Source organism: Cucurbita pepo, chromosome LG07 (genome assembly GCF_002806865.2).
Source record: "Cucurbita pepo subsp. pepo cultivar mu-cu-16 chromosome LG07, ASM280686v2, whole genome shotgun sequence".
NCBI classification, from domain to species: Eukaryota; Viridiplantae; Streptophyta; class Magnoliopsida; order Cucurbitales; family Cucurbitaceae; genus Cucurbita; species Cucurbita pepo.
The window spans coordinates 866,107-885,557 of record NC_036644.1 but is presented as its reverse complement, the minus strand read 5'-3'; the positions used below and the strand labels follow the sequence as shown (position 1 = coordinate 885,557).

Below are 19,451 nucleotides of genomic sequence, written 5' to 3'. Positions count from 1 at the left end.
GTTGGGTTACCAATCCAACAAACTTGAACTCTCCACCAGACATGGATAATTTCATTATTTAATTAATTTGAAAATATATTTTTAAAAAAATTAAAATTGGAAGGATATTTTTAAGTAAAAACTTTTCAAAATTTAAAGAAATAATTGAAAATTAATTAAAGTTAGTCCCCTATAATTTAACAAATATGTATATATATATATATAATTCATGGGTTAAATTACAAAATTAATTTCTCTAAACTTTTCAAGTTTTATAAGAAATATTTAATAATTTTTTAAACTTCAAATTTATTTGAAAAAAAATAAAAAGAAAAGAAAAGAATGGAAAGTTGGAAGTGAAAGTACGGTGACGGTAAAGCGAAGAAACAAAGACGTTTTTCCCTCCACAATTCATGGGTTCCCGCCATTATTATGTAATTCCTTCTCCTTCTTCCTTCCATGGCTTCCTTGCCTTCTGTTACCTTCACTGCTCCTCTCAACCTCGATTCCGGCTTAAGAAAGCGACATTCTACCAGCTTTTCCTCAACGATAAGGTACTCTTTTTGCTTGCTTTCGGTGGAGTCATGATTTTTTCTTTTTTGAAAATCCTCGAATTGATTTTACGGACTTCTGTTCTTGGTTTGCGAGATCGATCAGTTGAGTTGGAGTGTGAAACTGTGGATTCTGAGTGTTGGATACTTAATTTGTTCGTAACTAAGCGTATGGAATGTGAATTTAGCCTGCTTCGTTTTCTTGATCTGTCGATTTGTTGATTCTATGATATAGTATAGAGTGCCAGCGTGTCGTATTAGTCGCTAATCCAACTGAATGTTGATGCGGAGCCGAAGATTGTAAACTTGCGTGAAGCTCTGTCTCTGTTGAAAGAAGGTACGACGGTCAAAACTTCTTACTATATTCCTTTGTTGCAATAATGCATAGCCATAGACAGCGATTTAGCTGCAGAAAAGGAAATTATCCATGGACATATCGGTAAAACTGGGACATATGAAGACCTATTTGTAATGACGTTTTTTTGTTAGTGTGAAATGTGAAATGTGGAGTCATGGAACATGCTCGCTAGGTGTTTGATAATTTTCCTAGAAGAAATGCGGTTGCATGGACTACTCTAGTGACTGGTTATGTTCAGAATTCGCAGCCTCTGCCTGCCCTTAAAGTATTCATCGAAATGTTGCAGACTGGAGCTTATCCTACAAATTTTACCCTCCGAATAGTGTTGAATTCTTGTTCTTCCTTGCAATCTATCGAATTGAGGAAGCAAGTTCTGTTAGGAACCACGACTCTCCACAATGATATGATATTATCCACTTTAGACATAAACTCTCATGGTTTTACTTTTGATTTCCCCAAAAAGTCTCATACTAGTGGAGAAGTATTTCTTACTTATAAATCCATAATAGTCGATGTGAGACTTCCCACCCACAATCCTCAACAATCCTCCCCCCGAACAAAATATACCATAGAGCTTCCCTGAGGCCTATGATGCCCTCAAATAGCCTCCCTTAATTGAGGCTCGACTCATTTCTCTGGAGCCCTTTAACAAAGTACACCTTTTATTTGACACTTTAGTTACTTTTTTACTACACCTTCAAGGCTCACAACTTCTTTGTTGGACATTTGAGGATGTTATTGGCATGACTAAGTTAAGAACATGACTTTGATAATCAGATTAGGAACCATGACTCTCCATAGTAGTATGATATTGTCCACTCTTAGCATAAACTCTCAAATGGCCTCATACCAATGAAGATGTATTCCTTACTCATAAACCCATGTTCATCCTCTTAATTAGCGGAGGTGGGACTTCCTTTCGAACAATTCTGAACAAGTCCATGCATATATCATCAAATATCACATAGATTTGGTACTAGTATTGGCAACTCTCTTTCTAGCTTCTATTCTAAATTCGGGTGCTTGGAATTTGCTGTAAGGGCCTTCCATATAATTAAGGAAAAGAACGTCATTTCATGGACTTCAGGTCAAGCAGTTTGGAGTCCCAAGTTTTTTTTTGTCGAGATGCTCTCAGAAGGTGTAGAACCGAATGAATATACTCTCACAAGGGCCTTGATTACTTGTTGCCTGATGCTAACTTTGATCTACGAGCACAAATTCACTTGTTAGATGAACGCGACTCTCTACAATGATATAATATTTTCCACTTTGAGCATAAGCTCTCGTGACTTTGCTTTTGACTTCCCCAAAATGTCTCATCTCAATAGAGAGAGTATTCCTTAATTAGAAATTAGCCCACGTAGGACTTTCATCCAACATCACTCACTAAGCATTGAGCTTAGATTATGATTCGAGCATACCTATAAAAAAAAATTCTATGTATTTATACCTGAAATGTGGATAGCATATTGAAGCTCAGAAACTGTTCGAAGGTATGGAAACCCTCATTTTGATTACATGGAATGCGATGATTGCAGGTCATGCAAAAATGATGGATGTTGCTGCTGATGATCTTGCAGCTCATAAGAGTGGATCCATAGCACTTAATATGCTCCAGAAATTATATCGCTCGGGTATGAAACCTCTCTGTTCACTTTCTCCAGTGTTTGAAGTGTTTATTGTAGACTAGTAACCTTAGAACAAGGGGTACAAATTCATGCTCTGATCATTAAGAGGGGTGTTTCGGGAGATGTTCTTGTGGGAACTGCATTGGTTAGTATGTATAGCAAATGTGGAAGTATTGATGAGGCAAGTAAAACTTACTTGGAGATGCCTTCTAGAACTTTGATATAATTGACTTTGATGATTACGGAATAACCAAGGCCACGTCCGGTGAAGAAAAATTTGGGGCTTAATGGATTTGTGATCTAAAATGTTGTAGAAGAAACCCAAATGAGGATCACCGCACCTGTACCAGTCCATTTTGAACTTAAGTTCTTATGGTTTTGCTTTGGGCTTCCCTAAAAAGCCTCGTATTAATGGAGATTTATTCCTTTACTAGTAAACGTACGATCATTTCCTAAATTAGCCAACGTGGGACTCACTTCCAACCGTCCTCAACAATCCTCAACCATCTTAACTCAAGTTATCATGAAAAGGACATAGAGGAAATAATAAAAAAGATCTGAAAAATGTGCAGGAAGCTCTCGGGGAAGAAGAAGACGTGAGCCAAGAGGCGCGCGAGGTGCGAGTGCCCAAAGTTGGGGCACATGAAACAGCGTGTTGGGGGCACGTGGGAACTTGAGCTTGTTATGATATGAGATATGTATGAGTATTCTTAGTCTATTAATCCCTACAGAACTTCTAGTAGACGCCTTGAGTGTTAAGTTAGGAACAATGAGTATTCTTGATCTTCGTGCTATTTTAGGCCGCCGAAGATTTTAGTACATAGGTCGTATTTGACCGAGAACGAGTCTTAGGTATGAATCCGAAATTTGTAGTAAGCATAATCAAAGCCAACAAATAAAGTTTAAGCTTAGCTAGAATACATCAACACTGATAGAGAGACCTTAGTAAATGAGCCTAAAAGACAATATAATGGTTGGACCGGATCTAGACCAAAAATCTATAAATAATCAATTACAAATAACACTTCTAATATACGTAAAAAATAATTAATAGAATTTATTTAAACAAGTTAGCAACTGATTAAATTAATTACTTACCAAAGTATTTTTATTTTTCTTTCTTAATAGACGAGACATAATGTGATCGAGATGATGGCGTGGACGAACCGGAGATTTAAGAGATCCTATCTAAACCAAAGTAAGTCTTCTTGTATTTACTTTTGCTTTGTTCTGGAAACTTAGAGCCAAAAAGAGGTTAAATTTTTTCCTTTGCCACCAATATTCTTTATCAATGTCTTCTACCATTAAAACAAAATGTCACAATCATAAAACTCTTTTTCTAGAAAAGAAAATAAAAAAATTGTTACAATGAATGTGGAAAAAAAACATTTGACAAACTTAGAACATGAACAGAATATTTAAAAGCTTCAGAATCAAATAAATTTAAATTTAAATTTAAATGGGAGGACAAATAAAATTTCTCAAACCTATCTATTAATATTCTTCTAGACCCTGANTTTTTTTTTTTTTTTTTTTTTTTTTTTTTTTTTTTTTTTTTTTTTTGACCTCTTTGACTTCAAATGAAGTGTTGTTAACACACATATATAAACAATATAATATACACAACACGTACACACATATACACGCGTAAATATTAAGCCAGGAAACTAAGAAGGAAGCAATAATTTGGGTTGAAATTTACATTAGACTTTTTGGCCATGAGTTTGAGTCGGACCCTGTTAGGAATAACGACCCTTCACAATGGTATGATATTGTCCACTTTGAGCATAAGTTCTCGTGATTTTGCTTTGGGCTTCCCAAAAGGTTTAGGGAGATGTATTCCTTACCTATAAACTCATGATCATTCCCTAAATTAGTGAATGTGAGACTCCCTTCCAACAATCTTCAACATATCCCCAAACAACTAAAAAGAACTCTAAAGGTAAATACATGAATCAAACATTAAAACTTTAAATTTATTTATTTATATATTTATCATATTCAAATTTATTCCAAATTTACCTTTCAATATTTTGACCCATTTAAAATATAAAACCGTTAGGAAACTTTATTAGAGAATTTTATTAAAAATTAGCAACTGACTCTCGAATATTAAAATATATTTTAATCAAATTTCTATCTTTTAATTAAAATAATATTAAATCCATTAATTTTTTATGTTTTTTTTTTAATGACAAAAGTATTGAATTTAACGAAATGTTCTAAATTTTTGGGAATCAAAGGTAATTTAAAAGGAATAGGAGGACTAGAAAAGAAAAAAAAAACATCTCAAATCTATCCATTAAAAATGCTTTCTAATATCTCCCATGATCCCTATATATGGAATGAATTAGTTAACATTATAGTAAAAGAAAAAAAATACAGTTTATATTTTTTAAAACATTTTTCATATCGGTGGAGGCAATCGCCGGCGGAAACCAATGGCAATGTTTCTGAGAAAAGTCGCCGTCGGCGTTACAAAACCCAACGTTGCTCCGGTGAATGGGCGGTTCCTCCTCCGTCACATGGTTGTTTTTCTCTCTCCTCGCCGCTAATTCATAATATCTATGATTTTTCTGTTTTGATGCCCAAATTTTCCGTCGGTTTTCTTTGTCCGCAGTCGTCTGTTTGCAGGTCCACGGCGGAGGAAAGGGAAGCTCGAGCTACGGTGAGCACTCCATTTCTATGATTTTCTTTTTTAAAAAAAAATTATATTTATTTTATGTCAAAATTGTTGATATTAATTTAATTAATTATAAATATCACAGATAAATATTTTCAATTTTTCAATGTGTGTTTTTTTTTTATTTGATAAAAATCAAAATTTAAAAATAAACCAACACCTCCCCTCGAATAAAGTAAGCCTCTCCTTTATCGAGGCTTTGACTCCTCTTTTGGAGTCCTTTGTATTGGCATGATTTAAGTTAGAGGAACACGGCTCTCCACAATAGTATGATATTGTCTGGTATAAGCTCTGACGGGTTTGATTTGAGCTTGGCAAAATGTTTGGTACCATTAAAAGTTAGTATTTTTTTATTATAAATCTAATTTATATATATTTTTTTTTTCTTTTACTTTTGCAGTGGATTAAGCAGCTGAACTCCCCCATGGAGGTCATTGCTCCCGATGTGGCAGACATCATTGAGCTTGAGAAAGCTCGTCAATTCCAGGTTTTTTTTTTCTTTTTTTTTTAATTGAAATGCTCGATTGAGTTGAGTTGAGCTTAGCTTCAAGTCGTTTTTTAATTTGAAGGGTCTTGAGCTTATACCTTCCGAGAATTTCTGCCCAAGAGCAGTAATGGAAGCAGTTGGTTCGATATTGACCAATTCATATAGTGAAGGATATCCGGGTGCCAGATACTATGGAGGAACTGAGTCTGTCAATCAATCTATCTCAATTCTACACTACAATTTCCTTTGTTCGATTCCTGTTTGAATTAATTATAAACTTAAAATGGATTTAGGTACGCTGATATCATCGAGAACTTGTGCAAGAAACGTGTGTTTGAAGCGTTCCGTTTGGACCCTGCAAAATGGGGAGGTATCATAATTGTTCATATCTTATTATTATGATCTTTTCTTAGTAGTGAGCGTAATGGGTATCTTTATCTCCTAAGTTATGTTAGGAATCACGGATCTCCCTAATGGTATGATATTGTTCACTTTAAGCATGAGCTCTCATGACTTTACTTTGGGCTTCCCCAAAATGCCGCGTACCAATGGAGATAATATTCCTCACTTATAAACCCATGATCTTTCACTAAATTAACGAACGTGGGAGTGAGCCCAAAATGCCTCGTACCAATAGAGATAGTATTCCTCACTTATAAACCCATGATCTTCCACTAAATTAACGAACGTAGGAGTGAGCCCAAAATGCCTCGTACCAATGGAGATAGTATTCCTCACTTATAAACCCATGATCTTCCACTAAATTAACGAATGTGGGACTCACTCCTAATAATCCTCAACAAGTTATGCTAGAATTTCCCCGAGTTTCTTGTGATTCAGCTGCACATTTGCAAATAGTTTCAGAATTTTCTCAACATGAAGTTGATTAACTGAACATGTTCTTTTGTTTGTAGTTAACGTGCAGACTTTCACTGGATCTATAGCTAACTTTCTGACATACAGTGCATTATTAAAACCTCACGAGAGGATAATGTCTCTTGATTTACCACATGGTGGACACCTTTCGCACGGTTATCAGGTAGGTCCTTAATTTTCAAATGTAGTACATGTTAGTTTTTGGTTTAGTTACAAATTTGTTCGGGAAAAGTAGGCAAAGTTTAAACTGAGTTACTACGATCTTAAAAATTATGAACGTTTCCTTTTAGATTTTCTTCGTAAGAAACCGAACTATCATCGAGAACATGAGCTTGTAAGTGATTTCATATTTGTATATGTTTCTTCGAACTTTTGCAGACTGCTACCAAGAAAGTTTCTCTTGTTTCAATGTTCTTCGAGACAATGCCATATAGGTTGGATGAGAGAACTGGTTACATTGACTATGATGGGGTTAGCAAATGCTTCTGTACCGTTTGAATGAATTGTATACTGATATCCTATTGATTTTTCTTGAAACTGCAATCCAAATAATCAAAACTTATATGCAGATGGAGAGAAGTGCATCTTTGTTTCGACCAAAACTCATTGTTGCTGGTGCAACTGCCTACGCTCGTCTCTATGATTATGCACGAATTCGAAAGGTTTCTTCTTCCTTTGCTTGGCTATGAATTACATTTTGGAATATCTCCACCAGGGTTTTACTTTTACATTTGTAGCATAACATTTGATTTCGTCGTGACAGATCTGTGACAAATATAAGGCAATCATGATGGCTGATATGGCACACCTTGCTGGTTTAGTTGCAGCAGACGTTATTCCATCTCCTTTTGAATATGCTGATATTGTGACAACGACCACAAATAAGTCCTTAGGTGGACCGCGAGGGGCTTTGATTTTCTATCGAAAGGGCGTTAAAGAGATCAACAAAAAAGGAGAGGAAGTAAGTGAGACGTAAAAATGTAGCTAAAAAAATAACCGAACTTTATTTGTTGTCTAATATTCTTGAGCCTCGAACAAAGTACACCCTTTGTTCGACACTTTATAGTCACTTTTGACTACATCTTCGATCTCATGGCTTTGTTTTGGACTTCTCCAAAAGGCCTCATACCAATGGAGATAGTATTCCTCACTTATAAACCCATGATCTTCCACTAAATTAACCAACGTGGGACTCACTCCCAATAATCCTCAACAATCCTCCCCTTAATTGAGGCTCAACTCCTTTCTCTGGAGCGAACGAGCGAACAAAGTACATCATTTGTTCGACACTTTAGTCACTTTTGACTACACCTTCGAGGCTCACAATTCTTTGTTCAATGAGGAATCTATTGACATGGCTAAGTTTAGGGCATGACTCTGATATCATGTTAGGAATCACGACTTTCTACAATGGTATGATATTGTCCACTTTGAGCATAAGCCCTCGTGGCTTTGCTTTGAGATTCCTCAAAAGGCCTCATATCAATGGAGATAGTATTTCTCACTTATAAACTCATGATCTTTCACTAAATTAACCAATATGAGGACTCACTCCCAATAATCCTTCAATAATCCTGAACAAGGTGCTCTATGACTATGAAGACAAAATCAATGGCGCAGTCTTCCCTGGTTTTCAAGGTTCCCCACACAACCATAAAATTGCTGGTCTGGCGATTGCGCTAAAGCAGGTTGTTTATTTAATTCAAAACATCCTCGGTAACAGAATTAAATTGTTTTCATTCATGTTATTTCTCTTATTTACCATATTGCAATAGGCCACAACTCCGGAATACAAAGCCTACCAACAACAGGTTCTCAATAATTCTTCAAGATTTGCTCAGGTATACAGACTAGTGCATGTTTTTCTCACTGCTTTGAATTCTTTGCTTAAATCAGTGTAGTTTACTGTGTCAAATTCATTGTTTATGCAGTGTTTGATTGAGAAGGGCTATGAACTTGTATCTGGTGGAACTGATAATCATTTACTCCTCGTGAATTTGAAAAATAAGGTAAAGGGTGACTTCTTGTTCTTCGTTATTACTATTATACTTCTCATCTACGTAAGTCTTATCGACGGTTTAACTAATAGTAAAATTCTATTTGGAATAACTTTTCAAGTGTTAGCAAGTCATTCTAATAAAGCATTTAAAACTTTAAAATTTTAACCGATGCTTTTAGATTAAAAAAAAATTGACGAATGAGTTAAGGATCTATTATTTATTACTGAAAATTCAATGACTTATTGATCACAAAACTAAAAGTTGAAGGACGGATTAGATACTTTTTAAAATTCATGACTTATGATTCAAAGGATTTATCATACAAGTTTAAAGACCAAAGAGACAAATTTAAAAGTTTGGGGACTAAATTTGTAATTTAATCTATTTTCAACCTATTCAGGGTATTGATGGCTCGAGAGTGGAAAAGGTTTTGGATTGGGTGCATATTGCAGCCAACAAGAACACAGTTCCAGGGGACGTGTCTGCCATTTCTCCGAGTGGCATTCGTATGGGTATGACTTTCGAGTTCATATGTCATGTCATGTAATATAACATATTCGATACTGAATAAGAGTATAGACTATCATAATACTATAAATTTTGTGTATATAGGAACCCCTGCTCTTACTTCCAGAGGCTTCCTCGAAGCAGATTTTGTGAAAGTAGCTGAATTCTTTGATGAAGCTTTGAAGTTAGCCTTGAAGATTAAGGCTGCTGAGCCTAAAGGTCGGATTTTCGATCGTAACAATCATCCGATCTGCATTAAAATATATTGAACTCTCTCGTCTCACATTATCGCCCATTTGTTGGCTCTCTATCTTTTAGAATCCTTTGACATACTCAATCGTGAATGCAGGTGCTAAGTTGAAGGATTTCAAGGCAACCGTGCAATCAAATAAAGAATTCCAATCTGAAATTTCAAAACTCCGACGTGAGGTTGAGGAGTTTTCCAAGCAATTTCCAACGGTAGGTTTTGAGAAAGAGACAATGAAATATAGAGACTGAAGAACAGTTTTATTGGCAGCCGAGTCGGGTTAGACAGTATGCTAATAAATGGCAGTTGTTCGTTAAAACTCAGTGCTTGAAAAGTCATTATAAATTTGTGTTGTTGATTAGTTGCTAAACCGCTTACATGCATAAATAAATGTCTCTTGTGAACAGTATTTTTCGAATTTCCAATATAAAATCTCGACTGTACACTGATCTTAAAAGATTTCGTAACCAAAATCTCGATATTACCTTTTTGGTGCCAAATTAAAAAGAGTGAACAATCTGAACTCAATCGAACTACAGTATACAAGTGAATGGATTTTGAGAGCATTCCACCCGTTTTTGGAGGGAGGCATTACGGGCCGATTGCAAGGAGTGTAATGAATTATTTTCTACGATTGTATACTAATAAATAAAATAAATGGCCAAAAGGTAGAAATCAATATTAATTGGAGCGTAAATGTAATGACCCATGTTCATGATTCGGAATCCAAATTCGACACCTGATGGCTCCGGCTTTCCTTTATATCCCCTGCAACATGGTCACGTTACTCTCCTTGGACTCAAATGTCACATACCCACTAGTTTTTATCTTGGTTCATCTCAGAGCCACATCTTATTGGGAGAGGTATCAGTATGATACAATTTGTAACGACCTATGCTAGGGTTTAGATCGGGACTGAGAATCCGAATTCAATGTCCTCACAGATTCGATATTCTATTAGCCATAAAATAAAAGAAATTCATTAAAAGAAATTCATGGAGTGTATTAAACAAAAAAAAAAAATAATAATAATAATAATTAAAAATTAAGTTTTGAAATGATAAGGATATAAATTTAATTAATTTATTAAATATTTTTAAATTTTTAAATGCACACAATTATTTTAATCTTCTATAAAAACAAAATTTAACCGCAACGGTGAACCGGAGTGGGCGTGGCAGCGAAAAGTTGGAACGCCCGTAAAGCGAAGTAGCAAAGAGGCCGTTCCCTCCACAATTCATGGTGTGCGGATTAGATTGGATGGGGAAAGGATAAACACCCCGCCATTGTTATGTAATTCCTTCTCCTTCTTCCTTCCATGGCTTCCTTGCCTTCTGTTACCTTCACTGCTCCTCTCAACCTCGATTCCGACGTAAGAAAGCGACATTCTACCAGCCTTCTCCTCAAGGATAAGGTACTCTTTTTGCTTGCTTTCGGTGGACTCATGATTGACTTGAAATGAAAAATTCTTTTGAAAATACTCGAATTGATCTTACGGACTTCTGTTCTTGGATTGTGAGATAGATCAGTTGAGTTGGAGTGTGAAACTGTGGATTCTGAGTGTTGGATTATTAATTTGTTCGTAACTAAACGTATGGAATGTGAATTTAGCCTGCTTCGTTTTCTCGATCTGTCGATTTTTTGATTGGATGATATACTGCAGAGTGCTAGCGTGCCGAATCAGAAAAATCAGTCGCTAATCCAACTGAATGTTGATGCGGAGCCGAAGTTTGTAGACTTCCGTGAAGCGCTGTCTCTCTTGAAAGAAGGTACGACGGTCAAAACTTCTTACTATGTTCCGTTGTTGCAAGAATGCATAGACAGAAAATTAGCAGCAGAAGCGGAAATTATCCATGGTCATATCGTAAAAACTGGAACTCATGAAGACCTATTTGTAATGACCAATCTTGTTAATGTTTATGCGAAATGTGGAGTCATGGAACATGCTCGCAAAGTGTTTGATAATTTGCCTCGAAGAAATGTCGTTGCCTGGACTACTCTAGTGACTGGTTATGTTCAGAATTCGCAGCCTCTGGTTGCTCTTAAAGTATTCATCGAAATGTTGCAGGCTGGAGCTTATCCTACAAATTTTACACTCGGAATAGTGTTGAATGCTTGTTCTTCCTTGCAATCTATCGAATTGGGGAAGCAAGTTCATGCATATATCATCAAGTATCACTTAGATTTTGATACTAGTATTGGCAACTCTCTTTCAAGCTTCTATTCTAAATTTGGGTGCTTGGAACTCGCTATCAGGGCCTTCCAGAAAATTAAGGAAAAGAATGTCATTTCATGGACTTCAGTTGTATCTGCCTGTGGTGATAATGGTCAAGCAACTCGGAGTTTAAGTTTCTTTACCGAGATGCTCTCGGAAGGCGTGGAACCGAACGAGTATACTTTCGCCAGTGTCTTGAGCACTTGCTGTGTGATGCAAACGTGGAGTCTAGGAGCACAGATTCATTCACTAAGCATTAAGCTTGGTTATGGTTCAAGCATACCTATAAACAGTTCTGTCATGTACTTATACCTGAAATGTGGATGGCTTATTGAGGCTCAGAAATTGTTCGAAGGTATGGAGACCCTCAATTTGATTACATGGAATTCAATGATTGCAGGGCATGCAAAAATGATGGATGCTGCTGAAGATGATCTTGCAGCTCACAAGAGTGGATCCACAGCACTTAATATGTTTCAGAGATTATATCACTCGGGTATCAAACCTGATCTGTTCACTTTCTCCAGTGTTTTAAGTGTTTGTAGTAGACTAGTAGCGTTAGAACAAGGGGAACAAGTTCATGCTCAGATCATTAAGAGTGGTGTTTTGGCAGATGTTGTTGTGGGAACTGCATTGGTTAGTATGTATAACAAATGTGGAAGTATTGATAAGGCGAGTAAAGCTTTCTTGGAGATGCCTTCAAGAACTTTGATATCATGGACTTCGATGATTACGGGACTCGCACAACACGGTTTGTCTCAGCAAGCACTTCGGGTCTTCGAAGATATGAGACTGGCTGGAGTTGAACCAAACAAGATCACTTTTGTGGGTGTTCTATCAGCTTGTAGCCATGGTGGTTTGGTGGATGAAGCACTGTATTACTTTGAAGTAATGCAGAAGCAGTACAAGATTGAGCCTGTAATGGACCATTTTGCATGCATGATTGACATGTATATGAGGTTGGGTCTGGTGGAAGAAGCTTTTGATGTAGTCAAGAAGATGAACTTTGAGCCTAATGAAGTTATATGGTCCATGATAATTGCAGGATGTCGAAGTCACGGGAACCCCGAATTGGGGTTTTACGCTGCCGAGCAGTTACTCAAACTCAGGCCGAAAGACACTGAGACCTACGTCTCTCTGCTAAATATGTACATCTCTGCAGGGAGATGGAAGGATGTTTCCAAAGTGAGGAAATTAATGACAGAAGAAAAGCTTGGAAAGTTGAAGGACTGGAGCTGGATTAGCATCAAAGAAAAAGTTTATTCATTTAAACCCAATGACAAATCACACTATCAAACAGCAGAGATGTACAAGCTGTTGGAGACTTTACTCGACGAAGTAAAACCTCTTGGTTACGAGCCAGTTCAATATATGGAGCTAACCGAAGAGGAGAAAGGCGAGGAAACGGCGCTCTCCTCCAGCATTTATCACAGCGAAAAGTTAGCTGTTGCTTTTGGTTTGTTAAACTTGCCAACAGCTACCCTGATTCGGGTTGTCAAGAGCATCACCATGTGTAGGGATTGCCATAATTTTATCCGATTCATTTCATTATTGACAGGAAGGGAAATCGTCATCCGAGATAGGAAGCAGCTTCACAAGTTTTCGAATGGATACTGTTCTTGTAGAGGTTTCGGAGATCTTCTGTAACGTCCTTGGTGAAGAACAGAGTGAGACACGAACTTAAATTTTGTACAAACCTAGCGACATTGAGCTGTCGAAATATTCGTATGAGGCTGATTTCAAGACAATTTAATGGCAACACCATTGTTCCTTCTTTGTATAGATGAGAAGGGGTAGGTCAGCTAATTTGGAAAGAGAATTTAATAAATCTAGATGATGGTATATACAAATACTCATACAAATTTCCTAGGATCTGTTCTCTTCTGGCTCAAAGAGCAGCAAGGTATAAGTAATTAAAGACCGTAAACATATCTTAACATCATACTGTTTTGGGTCTTCCTCTGGTTAGATAATGCTGTTTCCAGCCTTGATGCACACGAAATCAGCGTTTTTTAGTCTTGTTCTTGGCGGTTCTTGGTTTGCTGGTGTCGATTGAAGGTTTCCAGATGATGTCTTCAAGATTGCTATAAAAGCTCTTGTAGAACTGCGACATTCGACGACGAAGTTTCAATATATAAGATAAGACGCGTATAAGTTGATTGACATTCGACAACCGAAGGCAATGTAAAGAATCTATTATGACATACCTTGAGGTACTCGCTGGTTTCCCCAGCTGCTTTTTGAATGTCCACCATAAAGAACGTGGGAGCGACTTCGAAAATCTACAGGAAAATGTTTCAGATCAAAGTCGAAGAACAGAATATGGTAACGGTAGAAGTTTTTGTGCGAAAAAACGAGAAACATACTTCCATAATAACTGAGAAATAAGAAGTCTTGCTTGCTGATGGGCCTTCTACTCTCATCTGAGATTCACCAGAAGCTTAGTTAAGAGATTAGAACACCGGAGGGGCCTGCCTTATTCCTAGTGTAATCCGTGTACATAGAATAGTGTGGATAGCCAGATAGAATGATAAGGATGTTAGGAATTACGACTCTCCACAATGGTATGATATAGTCTACCTTAAGCGTAAGCTCTCACGACTTTGTTTCGGCTTCCCGAAAAGGTCTCATACCAATGAAGATGTATTCCCTACTTATAACCCTATGATCATTCCCTAAATTAGCCAACGTGGGACTCCCTCCCAACCATCCTCAACAAAGGATTCACTTCAAAAGGATTACCTTGTAATTACGAATGTGTGTCTTGAAACCCATTGATTGAGCTACAACTTCCATAGTTGATAATAAAACCTTTGCGGGCTTTTGGCAGACGAAGCGTGTCGGGTACTTCATAGTATCCTACCATAATCCAAAGAAACTCAACCTTCAATTCTCGAGAAAGATATGCATACCGAACTTTCTTATACCAACATGATGTAAAATGATCCGAGCATGATATAGTCAATCAGAGATAAAGGACATATATGCTTAATGTTGAGTCGGAGTACAAGTTAACAATTTGTAACAAGCTATTCGAACCTCCGATCTCTGAGAAGGAAGAATATGTCAATTATCAATGAGTTATAACCGTGTTGACAAGTGAGGCTCTTTAACATAGGAGGTAAATTGACCATATTTGGCTACATATTTTACATGAAAGTAAGACGTCTAGTAAAACACCCAACCATACCTGGCCACGGTCGAACATCGTTCCGAGGTTTAAGCCTTGAGATAGAATTATTAAATCAAATGCATTAAGGGCGAGCGGGCTCATGTCCTCGTTACCACGTTCTTCTTCGGTCCTTTGTTCCTTTGTACAAATTTTGTGAGTCAGGAAAACATGTTGATAATAACTACAGCAACAGTAGAAATCGATCTCAAATTCAATAAAATATGATTGAATTGTTAAATCAAACTCATCATTTTTATTATCGAATTGCTAGTACTTCATGGCTTAGGAACTAAAGTTATGGCTATGGCACAGGTGAAAGGTCACCAAAATAGGACAGAATTGTTAGCTAATCTTCAAACTTGACAATACCCAAAATCCTAGTTCACATAGATGCCAATATAGTACCCCAAATCCTTACCGACCTCAGGATCATCGAAGACAGCATTTACGTCATCCAGATTTACATCTTCATCTTCGAAATGTTTGACCGAAACATAATTTTTCATGAACCACTCGTCCTCTCTGATCTGCTCAATGGTAATACGCTACACAGAAGAAAACAGAACTTATCAGACAGTACAAATACTCGAATAGTGTGCCTGCTATCAGTTCATGTACCAGCCCAAGCTCACCGCTAGCAAATATTGTCCTCTTTGGGTTTTCCCTTTAGGACTTCCCCTCAAGGTTTTAAAACGCGTGGAGAGGTTTACCAGGAATGTTTTATTCCCCTCTGCAACCGATGTGGGATCTCACAATCCATCCCATTGGGAGCCCAGCGTCTTTGCTGGCACACCAGCCAATGTCTGACTCTAATACCATTTGTACCAATCCAAGCCCACCGCTAGCCGATCTTGTCCTCTTTGGGCTTCCCCTTCTGGGCTTCCCCTCAAGGTTTTAAAACGCGTCCATTAAGGAGAGGTTTCCAAGGAATGTTTCGTTCCCCTCTCCAACCGATGTGGGATCTCAAGTTCATAAGACTAACGACAAGAAAACAATATAGAGAGGCAACAACACTAAAAACGTGATTCGGTGAGCTATTAAAGAAAATAGCGCTATTCGAGATTACTAATTGATTTGTTAATAATATGATATAATAATGCTGCAGTGCTGAAATTCGCAAGCCCATTAATATAACTAATAATCATAATGTTTGCTACATCTATTGCCTCAAACGCAATGTCACAAAGAACATTGAGCTCTCTTGGTAATTTTTGTAGACATTTTTTAATTAAGTAGCCGAAATGCACAGCAGAAACCATGAACTATTTCTTTTTTTCATAACATAACAGAAAATTGAAGTCATAGAGAATGTTCGAGTGCTTATGCATAGAGGACGTCATGTCAGGCAATCCATACTTACAGTTGAAGGATTGGGGTCAAATATTCTATGGATCAAGGCTTTTGCCCCCACAGGAAACCAAGATGGACATGAAAATTCGGCTCTCTCAATCTGCAGAAGGCAAATGACAGTGTTAGTCGAGCATTGACATGCATGTTGATTGTAGAGAAATTCACAAGAATTTAGATCGATTAAAAATAAAGAACATACGAGAGGCCCTCGCATCCTGATTTAAATCCAACAAAAATTGTAACCGTTCAAGCCCACTGCTAGCAGATATTGTCTTCTTTGGGTTTTCCCTTTCGGGCTTTCCCTCAAGGTTTTTAAAACGAAGAGATTTTCACACCCTTATAAAGAATTATAAAGAATGCTTCGTTCCCCTCTTCAACCGATGGAGGACCTTACAATCCATCCCCTTCGGGACCCAGCGTCCTTGCTGGCACTCATTTCCCTCTCCAATCAATGTGGAACCTCCAATCTACCCCTTCGAGCCCAACATCCTCGCTAGTACACCGCCTGGTGTCTGGCTCTGATACCATTTGTAACAGCCCAAACACACCGCTAGCAAATATTGTCCGACCAAAATAGATGACAAATAGATTGTTGTATAGTTTAAGTGCTTTCACGGGTTGATCTACATAGTGGGAACTTTTTTTTTTTTTTTTTCCACAAGAAATCACTCATCATGCCCTAGCGTTGATTGCAATTTACTCCCAAGATAGATGTTGATAACGTCTCAATGTTTCAATAGAAAATGCAGCATAAAAAGGTGAAGTAGATTAAGGATAATATGACAAAATGTTCATGCCTTACTATATAACGTGGTGAGATCAAGCTCATCAAATGGAAGATATCCTGCCATCAACACATAAAGAATTACCCCACAGGACCAAACATCTGCCATAGCCCCATCATAACCCTTGTGATTGAGCACCTACATGAGAAATAAAATGGTTGAGAATCAAACCAAAATGCAAGCTTATAAATGTAATCACCAATTTGTGTAAATTTTGATTTAACAAGCTTTTAGATACCAACATATTACCTCTGGTGCTACATAGTTTGGAGTACCGCATGTCGTACGGAGTAGGCTAACTCCCTGTCAGCAAATACAATCAACTATCAGTTGTAGTATTTAAAAATTACATGAGAAGCCTATTTCTGGGTAACTAAGAACCATTAAAATATGTCTTACTTGTTCGGGCAATGCACTCAGGCCAAAATCTGAGATCTTTAAATTACCTAGGGAGTCAAGTAGCAGATTTTCAGGCTGCTTGAATGAAAAAAAAAAGAAAATGATGAGATTCCTTTTCCAATTCTCAGAAAGAATATTTTCTCCAAGATCTCGGCCAATTGAAATAGTTATACCTTTAAATCTCTGTGATATACTCCCTTGCTGTGGCAATAATCTACACCATCGATTAGCTGTTGGAAATATCTCCTAGATTCAGCTTCACTAAGGCGTCCATGATGAACCTGCAGAATATGGATTACATCATGAACTATAGAAATACAAAATAATTAATAGTTTCAAATTTTCAAATGGCTCTTCTTCCTTAAATAAGGCTTCTTTATTTGAATTACTCACTATTTTGTCGAACAATTCACCACCAGTAATGTACTCCAAGATTATATAAATCTTCGTACGGCTTGCAAGAACCTAAAAACCAAAATAGATTGTGTAGCCAGTGTTAAACAAGAAAAAGGACGTTCAAACCCAATGTCTAGAGAAGAGGCAGAATAATAATTGAGAATAGATACTTCAGAAATTTATTCCATGCCTCATGAAGACGAACAACATAAGGGTGCCTCACAAGCTTCATGATAGAAATCTCCTTCTTTATCTGCAGAATATTAATAACAGTTATAGGAAGAAGCGCTTGAAATTTTACATGATCAAATATCGAAAAAGATTAAGACGAAAGACTAAGAATGTAGCTTGCAAAAGAGAAGTATGAAGAACATTAGTAGGACAACTTGAAACATTAAAAGTTAGAAGCTTATGAAATAAACATGTCTAGCTCAATCAAGGATTCATCTAAAGAATGTTGCATTGTTTTTCAAAGATGGTGTCCGTGTATGAATTCGTTCTTACGACCACTTCGTCACTGACCAGTTATTAGCACTATTCAAAATAAAGGTACAAAAGCTACAGACAGATAGAGTTCACATCAAGAACAGGAAGATTCCCCGTCCGATAATGTTTCCAGCTTTATTCAACAGTACAAAGTAGCAAGTCATTTCCCTTCATTCGAAGATCAAGACATCAGTACGTTATTTTTCCTCTTCTTCAACATAGTGATTGAAAGCGGCTGCGTGAGGGATAAACAAGGTTTTCACGGCTCAATTCACTGTTGTTAGAGAAGCCCGAGGATGATTACAGATGAAGCCCATCCGAATCCTTGAGCTCAATCATTGCTATTTACATTCACTATGATACTAAATACAATCTAATTTACAAAGAGGATAAAAGTACATAGCCGGAGCGTGATATCAGATAATCGATATCATTGAAGCATGTAATTAATCACAGCCAATATCGTTTTGATAGCTAACTCTGAAACATTTTAACTCTATACACGCTTAATTTCATTATCTCAGCTTGAATTGATAGCTGCGGTAGCTCAGAGAGCGACGGAATTGAAAACATTTTGCGGCGCAGAAATGATGCAGTCATATAAAGCAAATTACGGAGGCGAATTCTCCCTATTTCACTCCAGTTCTCTTCTAAGTTTAAGAATGAACAAATTTCCATTTCTCCGCACAAAGATTAGAGAGAAGATACAGACCTGTTCAACCATCTTGTGCTTGATTATGGTGCTCCGATCGAGAACTTTCATAGCAACACTCCCGCCAGTCTCAGTATTCTGAGCGAACTTCACCTTCGCAAACGTACCTTCCCCAATCGTCCTCCCGACCTCGTATTTGCCGACTTTTCTAACCACCATCTCCGCCGTTGATCTCCTCCGCTCCGGCGGCAAAGATTCTAATCTCTATAACTCGATCTCAGCATTCGCACTGTGCTTTACACAAAAGCTTCGCTAATCAAAGCCCTTTCAAAGAAGATCTACCGCTCGCAAACGTGAAAAATGCATAGAACGAAACGAAATTGTGGAGGTTGGTGAATTGATTTCTTCTTTAGCTCTTGTTGGAGAAAGGAATTCGATTCTTTATTTTACTCTTCTAAAGCAGTCTATGAAGATGTGAAACTGTAACTTCAAAGCTGCCTGCTGAAATATATGACTTTTTTAACATTAAATATAAATTTGTGAGAAATTTAATTTTAATTCAACACAAAAACAAATATATATATATATAATTTTTAATCGAAGGAAATTTCTTTTTTCCTGGATTCCAGGAATTTACGACAAGAAAGGAACTTCTTTTTTTTTTTTTTTTTTTTTTTTTT

The 19,451-nt window shown here is 37.1% G+C and overlaps 3 protein-coding genes across 3 annotated transcripts; 2 read left to right on the top strand and 1 right to left on the bottom strand.

Annotated features, from left to right (window-relative positions):
• The first annotated feature begins 4,682 nt into the window (after positions 1 to 4,682).
• Positions 4,683 to 9,764, top strand: LOC111799174 (serine hydroxymethyltransferase 2, mitochondrial-like). The gene is made up of 15 exons (XM_023682595.1): positions 4,683 to 5,044; positions 5,137 to 5,184; positions 5,600 to 5,686; positions 5,769 to 5,890; positions 5,980 to 6,056; positions 6,601 to 6,725; positions 6,941 to 7,033; positions 7,132 to 7,224; positions 7,326 to 7,523; positions 8,146 to 8,250; positions 8,338 to 8,403; positions 8,494 to 8,571; positions 8,963 to 9,074; positions 9,175 to 9,288; positions 9,419 to 9,764. The coding sequence occupies exons 1-15, from the start codon at positions 4,958 to 4,960 to the stop codon at positions 9,565 to 9,567; spliced, it is 1,554 nt and encodes a 517-aa protein (XP_023538363.1). The 5' UTR covers positions 4,683 to 4,957; the 3' UTR covers positions 9,568 to 9,764.
• Positions 9,765 to 10,481: 717 nt separating this feature from the next.
• On the top strand, positions 10,482 to 13,290 carry LOC111799172 (pentatricopeptide repeat-containing protein At4g21065-like). The gene is made up of 2 exons (XM_023682592.1): positions 10,482 to 10,730; positions 10,980 to 13,290. Exons 1-2 carry the CDS (start codon positions 10,635 to 10,637, stop codon positions 13,176 to 13,178), a joined length of 2,295 nt encoding a protein of 764 aa, XP_023538360.1. The 5' UTR covers positions 10,482 to 10,634; the 3' UTR covers positions 13,179 to 13,290.
• A 39-nt stretch (positions 13,291 to 13,329) lies between these two features.
• LOC111799177 (CBL-interacting serine/threonine-protein kinase 8) lies at positions 13,330 to 19,277 on the bottom strand. Its single transcript, XM_023682600.1, has 14 exons — positions 18,832 to 19,277; positions 17,824 to 17,886; positions 17,631 to 17,702; positions 17,411 to 17,518; positions 17,238 to 17,312; positions 17,088 to 17,141; positions 16,851 to 16,976; positions 16,064 to 16,153; positions 15,126 to 15,248; positions 14,722 to 14,841; positions 14,274 to 14,390; positions 13,898 to 13,954; positions 13,739 to 13,813; positions 13,330 to 13,635 (listed from the first exon to the last, which is right to left on the bottom strand). Exons 1-14 carry the CDS (start codon positions 18,988 to 18,990, stop codon positions 13,534 to 13,536), a joined length of 1,341 nt encoding a protein of 446 aa, XP_023538368.1. The 5' UTR covers positions 18,991 to 19,277; the 3' UTR covers positions 13,330 to 13,533.
• Positions 19,278 to 19,451: the final 174 nt, after the last annotated feature.

Coding starts and splice junctions, on each gene's coding strand:
- LOC111799174 (XM_023682595.1), top strand. CDS start 4,958: ATGGCAATGTTTCTGAGAAAAGTCGCCGTCGGCGTTACAAAACCCAAC. Junction 6,057..6,600: donor GGACCCTGCAAAATGGGGAG/GTATCATAATTG, acceptor TTTTGTTTGTAG/TTAACGTGCAGACTTTCACT. Junction 8,404..8,493: donor ATTCTTCAAGATTTGCTCAG/GTATACAGACTA, acceptor TTGTTTATGCAG/TGTTTGATTGAGAAGGGCTA.
- LOC111799172 (XM_023682592.1), top strand. CDS start 10,635: ATGGCTTCCTTGCCTTCTGTTACCTTCACTGCTCCTCTCAACCTCGAT. Junction 10,731..10,979: donor GCCTTCTCCTCAAGGATAAG/GTACTCTTTTTG, acceptor GATATACTGCAG/AGTGCTAGCGTGCCGAATCA.
- LOC111799177 (XM_023682600.1), bottom strand. CDS start 18,990: ATGGTGGTTAGAAAAGTCGGCAAATACGAGGTCGGGAGGACGATTGGG. Junction 17,703..17,823: donor ATGTTGTTCGTCTTCATGAG/GCATGGAATAAA, acceptor TTTGGTTTTTAG/GTTCTTGCAAGCCGTACGAA. Junction 15,249..16,063: donor TTGACCCCAATCCTTCAACT/GTAAGTATGGAT, acceptor TCTTCTGTGTAG/CGTATTACCATTGAGCAGAT.